Source organism: Protopterus annectens, chromosome 2.part0 (genome assembly GCF_019279795.1).
Source record: "Protopterus annectens isolate FY-2018-M chromosome 2.part0, PAN1.0, whole genome shotgun sequence".
Classification (NCBI taxonomy): Eukaryota; Metazoa; Chordata; order Ceratodontiformes; family Protopteridae; genus Protopterus; species Protopterus annectens.
Window position 1 is genome coordinate 83,370,891 of NC_056728.1, and position 18,769 is coordinate 83,389,659.

At 36.5% G+C, this 18,769-nt stretch overlaps 1 protein-coding gene across 1 annotated transcript in view; it reads right to left on the minus strand.

The window, feature by feature from the left end:
- GLI2 (GLI family zinc finger 2) overlaps positions 1 to 18,769 on the minus strand; it is a 1,134,260-nt gene that overhangs the window by 50,813 nt on the left and 1,064,678 nt on the right. The window contains exons 10-11 of the mRNA XM_044060570.1: positions 9,884 to 10,033; positions 7,643 to 7,807 (exon numbers count right to left, since the gene is read on the minus strand). Of these exons, the coding sequence (XP_043916505.1) occupies positions 7,643 to 7,807; positions 9,884 to 10,033 (315 nt within the window). The remainder of the gene's footprint in view (positions 1 to 7,642; positions 7,808 to 9,883; positions 10,034 to 18,769) is intronic.

Below are 18,769 nucleotides of genomic sequence, written 5' to 3' on the forward strand. Positions count from 1 at the left end.
AACTGAGACATGTTTGTCCATGGATGGCATGAAGCTGGATTTCTGAAAACAGAACCCAGTAGGTCTTTGAGTTTGATCAGTATCTGAAAAGAACAATTTAAAATTAAGGGTTCTGCAGAAATCATTAACATCATTCACAAAAACATGTTCATTAACAAAAAAAGCAGGGACAAAATTAAGGCCCTTGTTCAAAAGTTTTATTTCAATATCAGACAGGGTCTGTGAAGAAATGTTGTGTACATTATTGATGGTGTTTAATTTGACAAAATCCTGTCCAAAAGTTGCTGGATGTTGTCTATTTGCTCTATGCTTTCTGCCCCCTCCCGTCTCTCTTACCCCAAAAGGGTCATTAGTTGGTCTTCTTTTGGCATCTGGGGACTCCTGGGTAAAGATAGATTCTACATCAGTGGCAGACGAAGAATTGTCACCTGAAGTTCCCCCATAGGAATTTCCCTTGTTCCTCAGTATGGATCTGGGTCTTTTTCTTTTCTTAACCTGTTTCTGTCCTGTACCTTGGAAATGGACACTTTCTGTCAGTCTAATATACCACTATTGAATTTCTGTATCTTTTTCTTTTTAAGTTGTTGTTCCAAAGAAGATATGTCTTTGGCCAAAATGTTCAAATGTTAAGTAAAGGTTTCCCCTTCGTAACATTTAACCTCATCACAATTGTGTTTCACCTCCAGAATACATTGATCAATGGTTCTTTCATAACAGGAAGTGAGGGCATCAACACACATCATAGAGGCCTTATGTTGGGCTTGAACTCAGTCCTGTGTTAATAACTCATCTACCTGACTAACCAGGGGCTGCAGCCGCACTCTTAACCCACGTGGGGGTAATGTCTTTTAGTTTGTAGGCCTTGAATAATTTTAAATGCCAGATGTTAGATCTTAACGATCTCATACTCTTTGTAAGTTTCTGAAAAAGAGAAGCACATAGGCAATCTGGATTATTACCCATACTTGAGTTGTCTGGGCATGATGGTTTCAGCCCAAAAAAACCCAAGTCATTTTGATCTGCTGAAAGACCCTCAAATAATTTTGATAGATCCATGTTGTATGGCCACCCACTGAGTGTTAAAATATATTAGAACCTGCACCAAATTCTGTTGTATCACTAAACTGTGAATTGCCTAGTTCATCTCAAAAACAGTGTGTTGCTGAATTGTTAGTTGGGTTATACACAATTGTTTATTTAAAAAAACCTTAGATTAATTATAACTGAATCCTTAAATGAGCGTGAATTAGTGTTGAACCAAACACATATATTAAATTCCTTTACCTGGAATTACCAGATAGAGTTAAAAATTATGGTTACTCGAATACCAAACATTGCCATATCACACCAAAAAATGTATTGCAATCTAGATAAATATTAACACACAATAATGTGTGTCTCCAATAAATGTGTATACGTAGTGGTATTCAGAACATGACAATGATGAAGACCCACACTCTTAAAAAATTAAATAAAATAATTAAATTAATTAATTAATTAATTAAAAATTAAATAACAAAAATCTTGTGTTGTCCAATTATAAATGATCCAGGTATGAAACTGATGCTATGGAACACCACAAAATAGGCCGACCTTTGTCTCTGCCTTGAAAAAGGAAAGAAATATAATGATGGCTCTTCACATAAATAAATTGAACAGATACAATATCCTTTCGATTTATGCTTAAACCACTGACACAAGCTGACTTTTGTCTCTGCCCGTATTGTGTTTCCTTAGCAGTAGAATTTCTGGAAAAATGGACGAGCAGTCTATTGTGGTCCCTAACTCAGTTACATACACATGAATCATAAGCATATAACTCCACACCACCCATCTGGTTTATAATTCCAGGACTACTATCTGAATGTACTTAGAAATAGAGTGTTGTGTCTATCAATTGGCATACCCTGAAGATACCTTATTTCAAACACTGTAAACCCCAAACAAGCATGAATGGCTATGATTTGTACAGAGAAACACCTAATAAGTTCTCAAAAAATTGGGTCAAATCAACCTGATAGTGTGGTAAAGTTCAACATTCTAATGCAGCCCTAGATATCGAGACAATTGTGTTTAGAACTCATTGCTAAAGGTAGACAGAAATGTTTTAATCAAACATTAAAATAACTATTAATATTAATGAGCAAGTCGACTGTAGAAAAGAAAAATGATATAAAACATCATGTTACATCATGAAAGTCCAAATGCAAAATTGTCCAAGTTAGTTGGATGAATCAAACTTCTTGTTGTTAACCCAAGTCCAATGTAACCCTCCGAAAAAAAAGTGTAGGGCAAGCACAAAGCTGTAATTTGTAATTTCAAGTCTAATTGTTCTCGTTGCTAAAAATACTACCCGTTCTTTGAAACAGATGACTTAAATCTGAGTATTAGCAACCCACAATAATGCTTCACAAAAAAATAGAGTCAAGCCCTGTACTTGGAGACCAAAATATGGAATCTGTAGTTGCTGATAGTAACCAAGTTTAAATTTCACTCAGTGTCAGTTGACACCACCAACAACCTTTGTAAACCATGAGAGAAAATGGCATCTCACAAACAAACATGAAGAATGAAAACTGTCTCATGATATATAAACACACGTAATATATTCCACAAACTTGGAGTCTGGCTACATACTGAGTCCCAAAACCCTTTTAAACAATGTAATAGTCCATCAGACAAAAAAAGTTATATTTATTATGAGTAAGGCAGTTAGCTTAGCCCAAAACAATGCATTTTAAAACCCATATGTTTCAGTGGCATTTGCCATAGATTAAAGGGCTCAACCCTCGATGCAATAAAAAGAATTTAGACTGGTACACCTTATTCTGTTGGTATTAAAAGTCCATCCAGTACTTCCACGATAATATGCAGAATAGCCAGTAAGCAAAATGAAGCTGTTTAGTTGAAGTGAAATATGGCTTGAAAAAACAGCAGCTCACTTGTAGAAATTGGGCAGTAAACCAGTAGCACCATAATTTAAGTAGACCCCAAATTCACCATGTTGTCCAAACCAAAACAGGATGTTGAAGGAACGTTATACTTGTCAATATATTCCAAAGAGTAGATGCCACTGTTGTGAATCTATCGGCCTCTCAGGAGTCCACAGCATGGATCCAACCAACAGTAAAACAAACTAAACCACACAAGTAAGACAAGATGCATGGACTGAGCCAAAATACCCAGAAGAGCACAAAAATAGTCCAGCACCAAGGAGAGATGAGAATGAATTATTACTTATTGTGGCAACCCAAAGCAAACCAGTTTCGGCAATAAAAAAGCTCGATGCTGATAACATACACAAGGCTTGGTCTTTTGCAGCAGGACAAGATCGGTATGAATTGTTACAGTACCGTTATATGTCTAGTAACAGGGGTAAACAATTATCCCAACCCATTTGCTTGGTTACTACTTATGGATGTAATACGGACACATTCAGAAACATCATTAATAATCACTGGGACATACTAATGGCCAATGAGAAAATAGCTGAAATACTTTCACCACAATGTCTAATCTCTTAATGCATGGGCCACACAAAAAAATCTTATTTAACTCATTATAAGCACTTCTTTTCAACAAACCCTCAACAGGTCACTTTATTTGGAGACAAACTAGTGGGCAGTATTCCTTGTGGCCATTGTAGTGCTTGTGCACATGTTTTGAAAACCAAAGAATTTACTAGTAACTACACCTCAAAGATATACCAAATTCGTACTTTTGGGAATTGTAGCAGTGACTGGGTTATATATTTGGCCACATGTTTTTGTTCCACTTTTTATGTTGGACAAACATCTTGGCCACTGAGATTTCGGATTAGTGAACATCTCAGTGATATTAGAAATAAAAGAATATCTAATGCTCTCTATAAACATACTATGACCCACACCACTGCTAAATTCCATTTTACTATTATAGATACAGTCCATGGTAACAGAATGTGCAAAACAGGATAGCATACTACCCTAAATGAAAAAGAATCTACTTGGATTGTGAGGCTGGGTGCTTTGTTTAAGCCTGGCCTTAATGAATTGAGTTAAGTTGGTGTGCACCAACAGGATCAAGACTCTCATTATGTGTTTTACTACTTAAAGCATGTCATTTATTGTGTGTTATATCACTGAAGAAGGCTTTTTTATTGCAAAAACCGGTTTGCTTTGGGTTGCCACAATAAAGAATTATTCATTCTCATCTCTCCTTGGTGCTGAGCCATTAATAACTCCCTAAGTAATGTAGACATCCTACAGAAAGGCCTCACTGAGACCAGTGACTAATGTTGAAACCATGGCCTTATGCTTAATGCCAAAAAATGCATCGTCATCCCATTTGGTAAAAAGTCAGTTCCCACTAATGACCACATTGATGGGAGCAAACTGAAAACTGAAAGTGTTATAAGACATCTGGGGACGCAGGTTAACAGAAACCCCTCCTCTGACCACCACATTGCCATTGTGGTCAGAAAGTCTTCCATCGCATTACCAAGGGTTTTGCATCCAGGAAGAAAGAGGTCACCGTGTCTCTCTGCTCTTACCTCATTAGACCACTCATCGAGTATAATGCCTATTTGGCATGTACCTCACTACACACTTGCAACAGCTGGAGAGGCCACAGAAGTACTTCACAAAGAGGATCCTAAACATTAAACACATGTCCTAAATGGACAGACTCGAAGACTCCAACTATTCTCTGTCTCATACCACCTACTTAGAGGCAATCTCTGCTTGACGTACAAAGCTATGTTTGACCCAGCTCTGTTAGAAATGCTATATCTAAAGAAATCCCAGTCCCTCCACACCACACACTCCAGAGACCTCAACCTCATTACCACAATCAACAGAACATGCTGGAGGGGCAGGTTAGTGACCCAGAGACCGCCCATTCTCTGGAATAGACTTCCCATACATGTCAAGCAGAGCACCTCACTGTCTCTCTTCAAGAGAAATCTTGATAAGTGGAAGGGTAATAGAAAGTTCACCCCGAGGATCACTCCAGTGGCTCTACTTGATAGAGGCACTGGGAAATAATGTCTTTTGGCACTATGCCAGGGGACCTCTATGGGCTAGGCTTGTAAAGGCTCCAGGGCCATTAGCCTAGTACACACCTATGAACCTATACATATATATATATATATATATATATATATATATATATATATATATATATATATATATATATACACACACACACACACACACATACACATATATATGGGGTTTATCAATGAAAGTGACCAAAGTTACTTTCTAGTGTTATTTATTTTATTTTGTTTTACTTTATTTAACATTTGTTTACCAGGAAAGTCCAATTGGGACAGAACCCATCTTCAGCAGAGGCCCAGGAAGAAATGCTCAAGATACATGTCTTTGGGAGGAAACTGGAGCACTTGGAGGAAACCCACACAAACACAGGGAGGACATAAAGACTCCGCAAGGAAGGCACCTCAGCCAAGAATCGAACCAGGGAACCTCTTGCTGTGAGGTAGGAATGCTAACCACTGCACCACTGCACTGCCCATTGTCTAATGACTTCAGTGATCATGACTTCAATGAAAGTTAATTGAAAGAAAAGACATATATTGTGCCAGGTATGTCCATGTAATTACAAATTGTCATTTTTCAGAGTAAAAAAATAAATCACATTTATTGTGATATTCTGAACCTGACTTCCATTTTATTTCACAGAAATTTTTGTCTCTTCCTCCTTTATAGTACTTTCCCTCTAAAAGTGAAAAACAAAATATTGCTCTTTTCTGGAACACTATCCAGTAGGTTAGCAGACTTGCACATCTCAGAGTGGCATTTTAACTTTCTAGAGCAATAAGAATGCTACATCATCCTACTTTATTGAACAAAAGGTAGAGGGTTATCAGCACAAACGTTGAGATGACAAGGGTTTGAGTGCTGTTAATGTCTAGGTACTAGACAAGGGTTTCAATGTTACTAATGTCTAGCTAGAATACCTCTCCTGACCTAACACAAGCAGTCTGATGTTCCCTTTTTTAACAGTGAAGAAATAATTAGTGTAATCTGTTCTTTGTGTAAGCAATGACATTCTATGGACTTGCATTTTCATATATATTTCCCAAAGAGTACTGTTAACAATGAATCTTACTTGGATGAAACTAAATTGTACAGATTTATAGTTCAGTGAATCATATCTGAGAGGATGTGGACTCTGCCATTTTGAGTGGACCCCTTTATGTGACTTGATTTATATCTGGGCTAGAGCAATAGGAATTTACATTACTTACTCAATGTTTTGTAAAAAATAGTGTTTATTTTGTTTATTTTTTGTACTCTTGGATCACTGTACGAACAACAACTATATCTTCACAGAATTACAACATTTTAAGACAGCTAAAGATGGCAACTTTGCAGCATTACTGTCAGGGTAATGCAAAAATTGACAAGCAAAGGGACATGAGTGACAGCATCTGTGACTGATAAATCTACTTCAGGTACAACAGCTTTCTCCTGTAGGACTCCTTCACCCTCCCCTTCTAGTCTGTAGCAACTGTTCAGCTTGGGATCTTTGATATAACTTTCTTCTGAGTGAAAATGTGCAGAACTTGATAACTACACAGTAATGTCCTTATGCTAATTAGAGAAACTTGAAAGTCATACTAGAGAAAGGTTACAGAGAGTTCACTAGGAAAAGTGGCAGCAATTAGAGAAAATATTATAAAACTTTCAGGAAACTGCATCCAGTGTGATGGTCTGTTGAAAATCTTAATGTCTTTATGCATTACTAAATCAGCAAACAACGTTTAAAAGTATAGCAATACACAGAACTGTAAACTTTGTAGATTAATACAGATTTATACTTGCTCAAATCCGGTATGCCTTGCCTTTCATATTGTATACGTGTCTTCATTGTTCTTACATCAAAGGAGAGTCAACAACTGAAGTAGTAGTTCACAAATTGTCTAGCACTCTCAAGTTGTAACACAGTCAGAATTATGTGTTTTACTTAGAGCCTTACCAGCTGTTGGCATAATTCCTACAGACTGGCTGTGTTACTATGAAAGGAACCTATCCCCTTTTGGTGCATTACTCAGAAGACTAAGAACACACCACCTTATCTGACAGTTACCACACAATTTTAGTGTTGCTATGTAACATTTTTGGCTTCTCACCCATTTCTTACTTACTGCCTTAAACTGGAAATAACCTCATCACAAGCTGAAAATTCAAAATGCCTAGTGTTGACATACTGAATAAAAAAGACTGAAAATCCATGAAGAAAGAGACTCTCGAAGATCACTCTTCTCCTTTAAACTTTTCTTTTGCAGGGGATGGAAGCCCCACCCCCCGAACTTAAATAAATCAACTTCAATATCAGCATACCTCGAAGAAAAAGGGAATATTCCAAGAAATGGCCACCTTGGGCCTAGTACATAATTTTTCGGCCATTCAGTCTCTGTTTTGTGACCCGCTGTAGCTGGTCCTGATTTTAAATGCTTGCTAGTGCTATGCCATGTCTGTAGACTTTGCCATTCAGACTTATGAATGTTAAATCAATCAATTATTTAGCATAATAGGGAAGCAGAGGGCTGGAACCAAATAATTCAGAATAAAGTGAAATTACGCTACATGTCCCTGTAAATTTTTCAACATGTTGTGAAGCAAAATTGTTTGCTTACCTCATTGGAATGAGTCCTGTTTTGGTGTTTGGCACGGTCTGAGGCATTTGAAAAGGCTTTGTTGCAACCCTCATGTTCACACACATATGGCTTCTCCCCTGTGTGAGAACGTAAATGAGTCTTCAAGTTTTCAAGTCGAGAATAGGCTTTAGTGCAACCCTCAAACTGTAAAGCAATTCAGTGACATGATTATTTTTTAAACTTTTATTTCACATTTAAAGCAATAACAAACTTTTAAACCATGAGAAATACTGTCTATCAAAGCAATAAAAATATTATATATATCTATATCTATCTATATATATATATATATATGTGTGTGTGTGTGTGTGTGTGTGTGTGTGTGTGTGTGTGTGTGTGTGTGTGTGTGTGTGTGTGTGTTATCTAAACATGTATTTCTGCAATTATAAGATGACATCCAAGAGGAAGATGCCAAGCAAAGAATGTAGGAATATCTAATTTCAGCTGAGGGAGCATAGGTCCATGAGATACATGAATCGTAGGTAATTCTTCAGATATTACCATTAAGCCTTGGTCTGTTGCGAGGGGATGGTTCAAGCTTGGACCCATTACTGTGGGACTTCTGATATCACAGCTTTGATGATAAAGCTGCCAAAATGTAAGGTGAGTGGGCATAAAAGGGCCATCTCATCTTGTAATATCATTGACATCTGCCTGATGATGTACTTATTTACTGATTTGTTGACTGGGAAAGTCCAATGGGTCAGAAACCCACTTTCAGTGGAGGCCTGGGGATAAAAGCTCCTCAATATATTATAAAGCATTACAAAGTATTCTAAATTAACATAAATAATCAAGGATACATGCATGAAAGCAGAGCTATGCAATACAATACAATACAGAGTTTACAAATGCTAATTTTTAAGCATCACAGCACATTAGAGTAAAATCAGCACATTAGAGGGAAAGGTAAGGCTTAATGAAGAAACAACTTTGGAAGCCACAGAATGATAGACCACTACCTAGCCCCCAGCCATGTGGTGGTACTGGATGGGTCTGACAACTCTGAGAAATTTTAGAACTTCCTCAAAAGGGGAATGTTTCCTGCATGTCACAGGAGATTGATGATAGGGTGTCATGAAGTTAGTAGTAATGAAAAAAATTAAGATGATGTTGCCCTAAAAGTATGTATAAATAAATAAATAAAAAAAAAAGATATATATATATATATATATATATATATATATATATATATATATATATATATATATATATATATATATAGATTCCTATCAAATGATCAAGTTTTCAGAAACTAGAAATTCATATGGTCAGGACCATATGATTGGGTAAAACCACAAAAACCTACCTTTTTTACATTTTTGCAGGGGGATAAGCCCCCATGTACCCACCCCACCTCCTGCAAATTATATATACCAATTATGAGATCGCACTACAGTGAAGAAAAGGGTAAATTTCCTGATCTGCACTGTACTGCAATCTCCATTCAAAAGCTTTGAGTTTTCAAAAACTCGATTATATGTTTACATCTATCTCTCTCTCTCTCTCTCTCTCTGAGTGTATATATATATATATATATATATATATATATATATATATATATATATATTTATTTATATATATGTATGTATGTATATTTATATATTAATATATAGAAGCATATCAATACCAAATGACTGGACTGAATGAAACTGATTTCTGCATGAGTGGCATCTATCTGGGTAGGATTTTCTTCCAGGATAGAACAAGCTGAGGCCTTTCTGATGTTTAAGCCAAATTTGAATGAGTCAGCAGCTGAATCCAAATTTGACATTCAGTGAATGCAAGCTGTAAGGCCTGTACAAAGTTTCTGCCTGACCCTGACAGTATGCAAATGTATTAATTCCAGAGACTGTTGATTTTTGTTAAATGTTGGGCACTACCTCCCAATGAATCAAAATAAAAGAATTTCTGGGAAAAAGTTATCAGTTGTTTATTTACATTATCAGACATTTGAAAACAAGGTTTTGAGTCAGGTGTCCCAGACTGAAACCTGAATTCTAATGAGATTGATTCTTCTTATGCACAGTCTATACTGTACAATACGTTATCAGACAGTTAACATTAATTCCAACTGCTAAGCAAAATTGTAGATAAAATGAATGCTTGCTTAAGTAATTAAATAGGATCATAAATATTTTTATTTTTTTTTATTTTTACTGAGAATAAGATAGAATCATTTGCTAATATATTTGTTTACTTGTTCAGCTGGGAACTTACTGTACACTTGTGTGGCTTTTCCCCAGTATGCCTTCTCATGTGAACCACCAACATATACTGAGCCTTGAATGGCTTCTGATCTCTGGTACACTCCAACCAGCGACAGACAAATTCCTTCTTCTCACCATGGATATGGTCATTATTAATGTGCTGGAAGAAGAAGGAAGAAACACTTTTGTAATATTTTATATTATGTGCAGATATATATTAAGCTCAAAAATAATACAGGAAAATAAGTATTTTAAACAGGTAAAACTGATACATTATAATACTAACATATTTTCTCTCTGCCCTACAAGATTTCAGCAGTCTGGGCACATAAAAGGTGCGCTTAAGCTTTGGACTCTGTCTGCCTGTTATATCCTAGGCAGGATATAACCCATATAGCTTAGGATACTGCAGCAGTGATCTAATGATGAACATCTGGATTTTCAGTCGAGATGACAAACCTTTGACTAATACAGAAGGTTAAGTAGAATTAATAGTTACAACTAGGGTACCCCAGCTGTGCCCCTTTTTTACTATAAGCTATTTACACTGCATTAATATTATGTTTTGCAAAATTGTGAAATAAAATAGGAAATATTTTTGTGCTAACATATTAGAACTTCTACTTTTCTATGTTTTCTGAAAAGATTCTCTTGCTCAAATCTAGGCTGCCCTGCAAAAAAAAATAAAAAATAAAAGACAGTACATGCCTTTTAACTGCAATAAATGTCTTTCAATATTGCCTTACTTTTGGCAGCCAAAGTACAATGGTTTAGTGTCATAGTCCTAGGTTCATTTCCGAATAGTGTTTAAAGGCTGTTAAGCATTTTCTTACATGCATTGTGACAGTATGATTCCTTCATGTACTGCAGTTTCCTTCCAAAGACACTTACTTACGAAATAACTGACAAATGAGTGTGGGTGAATCCTCATATATCCATACACATGAATCAAAAATTGATATAAAAAAGAAATTACTTTTCTTAAATGTCTTTTAATAATGGCACCATGGTGTTCCCCCACATTGTTTCTGCATTCTGCCACGTTTGTCCATGTACTGTGCATGCATATGGGACTTGAGTTCCCAAACTTTCACAGTACATCAGTGCTGTAGAAAACAATCAGTGGAGAAAGAAAGATCTTGGTTGCTTTTTTTTTTAAATTATAAAATCTAGACTGTTTAGAGGTACAAGGGAGACAGGGCAGAAATACAAGGAAAATCAGGTACATTTCTTTAGTTTTGAAGAAAGTAACTGATTTTACTTGTATTTGTACTGTCATCTGTACGTAACTCTCACCTTTTATCTGTAAGATTAATAAGATTGTGTTATTGTGCATTGTCTGAAGGATCTGAAGTCTGAAAATGAAATGCATGTCATTATTTAGTGACTTTATTCCTTAGTGATTTATCAGAAAATCACTAATTTTATGAGAAACAGACCAAAAATTTGAAGCAAAAATCCTGACAGTTGAGACGTTTGCACGGTACCATACACTATCAGAAGAAAGTCTGGCCCCTCAATGGTACTTCAGTGACTGGACTTTTTTCTATTGGTATATGCTTGATTTACAATGGGCACACTGGTTGGGCTGACAAATCAGCATGCACATTTTTGAACAGCAATTAGTCATCATTGTACTACAGTAGTTAATATGATGCATTCCTGTAGATATTTGTTGTTTCGGTTTTAAGTCAAAATTTTTAAATAAAAAACTTCTCCCCTACAGACACACACACACACACACACACACACACACACACACACACACACACACACACACACACACACACACACACACACACACACAAACTGCAAAACAAGGATAAACAAACCCTGGCTCCAACTCTTTGAGAAAGTGTTTTTGCAATGGCTGACACCTCCGTCACTCAACCACATGTGCTACTTTATCTCTAAATCCCTTAATTTAGATGCTGTTCCACCGAACTTTTATACTGCACAAGCACAACTGTAAATCATAGGAGTAAGGAACAAGTCCAACAAAAACTTCTGAGAAAATCTATAAATTAGGCATTTCGATTTGAAGTCCTAGATTTGGCATTTCTGCTCCAGAGATTTTGCAGAAAGTACTTTGCTTTTTTTATTTTTCCTTTCACCTAAGTTCCAGGTCATAGAAGCAAATATCCCCCAGAGATCTGCCCACTTAACCAGTTAACAGCTAAATAAACAAAACAATTTCAAAATAGATGTTTATAATCACAGGAAAAAAAGGATGTCTTACAGTGAAAATAAATGCATTTTTCTTTCTCTCTTTTTTACAAAACAGGCTACATACCTTGTATTATTTAGGTTTTAATAGATTACTGTTTCTGAAACTCTGTTTATATGAAGCAATAATCTTTTACTTTCTGCCAGTTCAAGCATTCTGAAGTATGTAACATTATGAAAGTTAGAAGTCCTGACAAAACAGGAAAAGATTATAGAGTGTTACCTTTCTTGAGAGACTTGGCGACCTGTACGTCACCATCCTGAATGGAGAATGAATGTTTTGCAAAAGGTTGTTAATGTATAGGTAAATGCCAGCTGAAAAATGAGTCCACTACTTCATGGAAACATATTAAGATGTAAAATTAAAAAACAAAGTAAAAAAAACAATTAAAAATAAAAGCATGTGTGTGTTTGTCTGTCTGTAAATCCCTCTGCATTTCTGAATGTGTGTGTGTGTATTGATGTATATGTCTGTGATTCTGTCTGTGCTTCTGATGTGTTTGTTTCTGACGGTGTACATATCTATGTGTATTTGTATGAGTCTGTCTGTATGTCTCTCTCTGTTTCTGAATGTAAGTGTGTGTTTTTCTGTGTATATGTCTGTGAGTGGGTGTGTGTAGACATTAAATACATACATAGCTTCTATTTTGGATTTAGAATAGTTCCTCCAACAACAATTACATATACTACAGCAAATTTAAAACATTAGCTGGAACAACTACTTTATTACAAAAATATTAAAAAATTGCAATAAAAAACAAAACAAAAAAAACCCCCAAAACAAATATAAATAAATTTGGGAGACAACCAATTCTGTAAGTGCAATAATGCTTTCAAGGACGTGTGTCACTGTGGAAATAACACAATTTCAGAGGAGCAGATCCTCTCCGACGATCCCAGAGCATGCATTATTTCCACAATAACACAAATGCTGCTGGGCATTATTGCATGCTGTCCTACTGTGTGCTAGTTTACACAAATGATGCCACATATTTTTGGTTATGATCCACTTTCAGAACATTGACCCTGTAAGTGTAACATTCACTTCTTCTATATATGAAGAGCAAAAGCCCACTGTACAATATTTTTAATGTAATACTTTTTAAATCCATATTGTGTTTTGCAATCAGGATTCCCTACACAAATCTATGGAATAGCTTTACATTTTGTGTAATGCAACACCTTATACTAACCTTAACCTTCTGGCCAGAGGAAAGAACAGAAGATAAGGAAAAAAAAAACACTGTCATGTTCAGTTCAGGTCCAAGCATGAAACCCATGAAGTGAAGTACAAATAAATGGAGGAAAGGATGTTAGTAACTTAGAAATTGATCAAGGTCCGTGTTGCCATTAGAAACATTCAAATGGTCAGTCCTTGTTGGCTATAGTAGAAAAGGTTAGCATTCTTCCCAGTTTATCATCACCATGTAAATAACTAGTGAGGTAGCCAAAAATCAACTGCAATGCAATGCTGGAAAAAAAGTTAAGCAGCTAACCCTGAATGACTGCACAATTACATAGAATTAAATACTTAAAGTTTACCTTTGACAAGTGGAAGCGTACATTAAAATCAAGTCTAGTTGACATGGGCAAGCCATACTGAACAAAACTTGCTTTAATGGGTATAGAGAGAGCAACAAAATGATAAACAAGATCTGCATGACATTTACTGTAAAGTAACATTCAAAAGAGAGCAGTCAGCTCCCAGTGCCAAACTACCAACTAAACACATTTTGTACTTCAGCTGCTAATAAAATAGTCTCCCAAATGTCTGCAATACCAACTTGTGTAACCTGACTTGTCGTCAGCTGATGTAAGCAGAACTCAAACTATTCCGCTGGGGATGCCAAATTAGTAGGTGCTAAAGTGATACTGGCAGCACTCTGGGAGCTACATGTCTGACCTTTAAAAAACTGAGACACTTCTAATTCTATTGTACTAAAGGATGAAATCAGTTCTTTGACCTATGTATGACCCGACCAGGATAGTGGAATCAGCAAGCAAAATGAGAGGGCCTCCAAACAACTTAGCTTGCAGTACGTGCCATCTTGCAAATTACCCTCAAAGTATAAGGACCTAAAAGTTTAAAACAGCTTCATCTCTTTCTTTTAGTATGCTTCACGTTTGTCTTTTAAGGACTACAGCCATAACATATCATAAAAATACAAACCAATAACTTTCATTCATATACACTTGTAGCTTATAATCACAGGCTTGCCTTTCTGTCAGATACAAAATAATGTGATAGCACACATTTTTAGTCACACAAATACTAATGACCTTTATCTGACAGTACTGTCCTAGTTAAAGAAATTTGCCTGCTAATTTTCTCTATAGGATTTGGCTTGTCCAACATCTTTAGATGAAATCAGTAACAACTTCTACTTCAGTAGTCAATTATTTTTAGCTACATTTCTCATTATTCTAGCTGAATTTTCAGATTTTTCATCCATTCAGCTTTTCCAGACAAGCATTTTTTTGTTTCTTTTCAGCAAAGTAGCAACTGCTTCCTAAAGTTTTTACCAAATTAGCAATGTAAACACCCAAAAATTTTAATGCAGCAAAGACATACAACTTTCTACTGAGCTACTGTGTGTTTTTCCATTGTATCTCAATCTCACTTTTAATGTATGTCCTCGTTAATAATAGCAGCAGTGCTTGGCTGGCATGTAGTAACCAAAAGACTATATGTTAGACTGAGTATTCAGCAAACGTAGGGATGTTATATGATACAAGAAGGTATATGCAAGCAATAATGCCCAACAGGGTGTATGATATTGTGGAAATAATACCCACCCAGAGGTGTTCTGAGGATGATGTCTGGAGGGCATTGCTGCACTTAGAGAATGGGCTGTTTGTAAAATTGTCTTTTACTTACTTACTTTTTTATTACTATATTTTTATATATATATTTTTCATGTAAAATAGTTCCTCCACCTAACGTTTCAAATTTGCTGTGGTATATGTAAATGGTGTTAGAGAAAGTATTTTTCACCCAAAATATACAATTAAAAAAAAAATAACTAGATATCCACCTTAATTTTTGGTCTCTTATTCTCAAAATGTGTGGTTTGTTGCCAGTCAAGTTTTAAAGCGGTGCTTAGTGAATGTAAAATAATGGCAGCTGTTAGGTTATTTTCAGTCCGAGCTTCATGCCTGCTTGATATGCTGCCATGAAATAGCAGACACGGTTTTTCTGCTGGCATTACCTGTAGATTAACACCCTGCTGAAGAAAGTTTGTTCTCTAACCAGCATGTAATATACAGGTCACCCATTCTGTAAAGACATAATAAGTCAAAGTGCAAAGAAAAAGAAAAAAGTGAGCTAAACCTACCCATACATGTAATAATAATAATAATTTCTACTATCTAGAAATTAAATTGAATACACATTGATCAAACTTCTTTGATGGTAGGTACAGGGAGAGCTATTTTTTTTCTTATGGCTACATTGTAGTGCATAATTATTCTCAAATTGCACTGCAGAAGGGATACAGCAGAAATTATAGACAAGAGGGTAGCTAATATTATTAGGTCACTGAGAATTTGTAAATATGCATGCTTGGATTACTCTCTTTAGTTAGTTATCTTGTTAGTTAGCTAGCCATTTAGTTGCTTAGGCAGTTAATATTTTAATGAACAAGATGTCTTAACGGGACAAATCCAATGAAGTGCAAAGGAGAAAACTCCATAAATATGTGTGTAAATACAATAAATTAGAAGAGAAACAGACTTAGCAAAACAATATGGCATCAGTGGCAAAAACTACATCACACATTCTGAACTTGAAGCAATACCTTATGTCAAAGCCAAAAAATGTAATGTTAACTTTTCCCCACAAACTATCGTCACTGTATTCCACCATCCCAAGGTCCTAACCCCACTGATCATTTCTACGGAACAAGCCTTCTCATCCATATCAAAAGTGAAGGATGTTACATCTATGGACCCATATTAATATATAGTTAGCTTAATAATTAGTGCTAAACATGGACTGTCTGAGCCTCATTGAAATCTTTGCAGCATTGAGTCTGGTGACTGACTATATCTCTTAAATCTGGAAAATAGTCATAGTAGTATCCCTACACAAAGGGGGTCCAGCCACAGACCAAGGAAACTACAGGCCATCAGTCATGTTAGTAAACTCATGCAACATATTATCTCAGAGCTCAGATAATATCGTAGCCATGGACACACACATAGGAGTGAGCTGCGATTACCAGGTGACCCATGTAGGTGGAAGGGAGGTAGCTGCGGTTCATAGCTTGGGCGTTACCTCGGGAGAGCTCTATATGTTGTACCTCAGACTACAATACTGCGGAGCATGTGCTGCTTAGAACTGGCCAGTTCTTTAGTTGGCAGCACTGCTGGAGCTCTAATGAGCCACTACACAAGTTAGGAGCTGCAAGGGGAAGAAGGGTAATCTTGGGGAGGGCAAACTGATCTGTCCTACTGTAACTGGAAAGGTATTTTGTTTTTTGACTTATGGAAGATGTACCTTTGGAATTAAATGTTCATACAGCATGTAAGTAATTACTACCCTGGTATATACTTGCAAGTGATCTGTTCAGAGATCAGCAATATGAAGGGGCGTGGCTTGGTCAGCAGTGTTAATGTGGGTGTGGCTTTCTGAGGGGGCAGCAGTCTGGGAGCTGTGATTACAAATTTGAAAATCCTGGCTACACCCCTGACACACACCAATTCAGCTCTGTCAACAGTAGGTCCTGCCTACTTAACCTCCTATGCAACTTCAAAAAAGTAACTGGAATTGGAGATAATGGTTATGAAGTCCACAAACAAAACCAAACCTAGATAAGGTACTTGGCACTATTCATCATGTGGGTATCTTTGAAAAAGTATTGAACCAAAATATTACACCAAATGTAGTCAGCTGGTTAGTGAACTAGCTGACAGGCAGAACTCATGTTGCTAGACTTGCATACCCCTCTCCAGCAAGAAAAATGTCAATCATGGTGCCCAGTTCTAGGATCCTTACTAATTTATACTTTATTTACAGATTAACAAGAAAATATTCTAGGTCTATGACTATCTAATTGTATGCAGAACTGTAAATTAGCTGCTATTTTTTGATTCTCTGGCAAGAGGCTACTTCTGAAAGGTTTCAATTACGCAAACAACTGGTGCTTAGACAATGACTATAAACTAGATGGGAAAATATAGTATTGTCTATTTTGGTAAAAGAAACAATTCATCAAAATATCACATAGATGACATACTCCTCAAGAGTGACAGTGAAATTATAAATCTGCCAAGTTACCACTGCAGTTAGAAAATCATTCTATCTGGACAAGTTACTAAGCTAAAGCATCACACTCAGAGCAAAAGGAGTCTTAATGCTGCATTAATCAGACCTTAAATGCTCCATCATTGAATAAAATGCTGTCTTTGAGTTGTATCTATAAAGAAATATTACTCAAATACAGAGACCACTGAGGTTCCTAACAAAAATGGTAAGAGTTTCAAGGCCCTTAGCAAGCCAGACCATCTAACTATACTCTCCCTGTATTCTTTCTTCTACACAATTTTCCATGGTGAACTCTTTAACTTACTATGTCTTTGCAGATCACATGGCTCTTCAAACATCTGTACAAAAGACCTTGAACTTTATCAGTCAGTTTATAGGGCATACAGCTGGTATGCCCATTTCTTGTCCCAATGCATCCTGTACCTCAGGAACAAATCTATCACTGTTTATGAAATTAAGTAATTCTTTTACTACCTTCGGTTCTCCCGTTCGATTCTTGGCTGGAGCACCTTCTGTGTGGAGTCTGCATGTCCTCCCCGCGGTCGAGTGGTGTTCGAAAGACATGCGTGAATGGACGTGCCTTCGTTGAAGGTTGGGCGTCAGGCTGGCACCGTAGAAATCTACTGCCAATCATTACTGGACCGGAGTTCCACTGTGGCGACCCCCTAACCATGAAAAGCCGAAAGACGAACAACAACTTTTATTACCTTCACTATTAACCCCGTCAATTTGGATGGGCATTCATGATGTGTTCCAGGGCCTACTTTGTGATAGTCTCCTTGAGCCAGTAGGTAAACACTTGATACAGTGGTTGGCTAGGCTAATACTGAACTGACTGCCAAGTATTTTCCCATGACCCTGTGAGCCTATATATAGCTAGCACATTCATGTGTGAAGTGAAATGTACTGCAGGTTCTGAACATAAAAATAAATCTTAAAAGTGAACCAAAGAAGCACAGCTGATCATGCAATACAGTATCAATGTTGTCATTGTTTTTAGAGAAAAGAAATAATACACAAAGCACAACAGTCGGGGCCAGTAAAACCACAGTCTGATAATTAGCAACAATTCAAGTAATTTAAGCTAACATCCATTATTCAAGCAGCACTTAAGAGCCCTGCATAGAAGCTGATAGAGTGCCTGCAATGCCCTGTTCTTTACTATTGCAACTCCATTCTTAGTTCTTTGTTAGCCAACAAGTAGTCCTTCCTAGCCTTATCCATCTTTTCTATCTGCCACTTTTTCCTGCAGTCTTTCTTTCTTTTGATGACTTCCTAGACTTCTGCATTCCACCACCAGCTTTCCTTATGTACTTTATTTCCATACCTTTCTCAGCTGCATAGCTGTTCTGCAGTCCTCACAAATGCTGTTTTGAGGTGCTGCCATTCTTCTTCAACTCCACC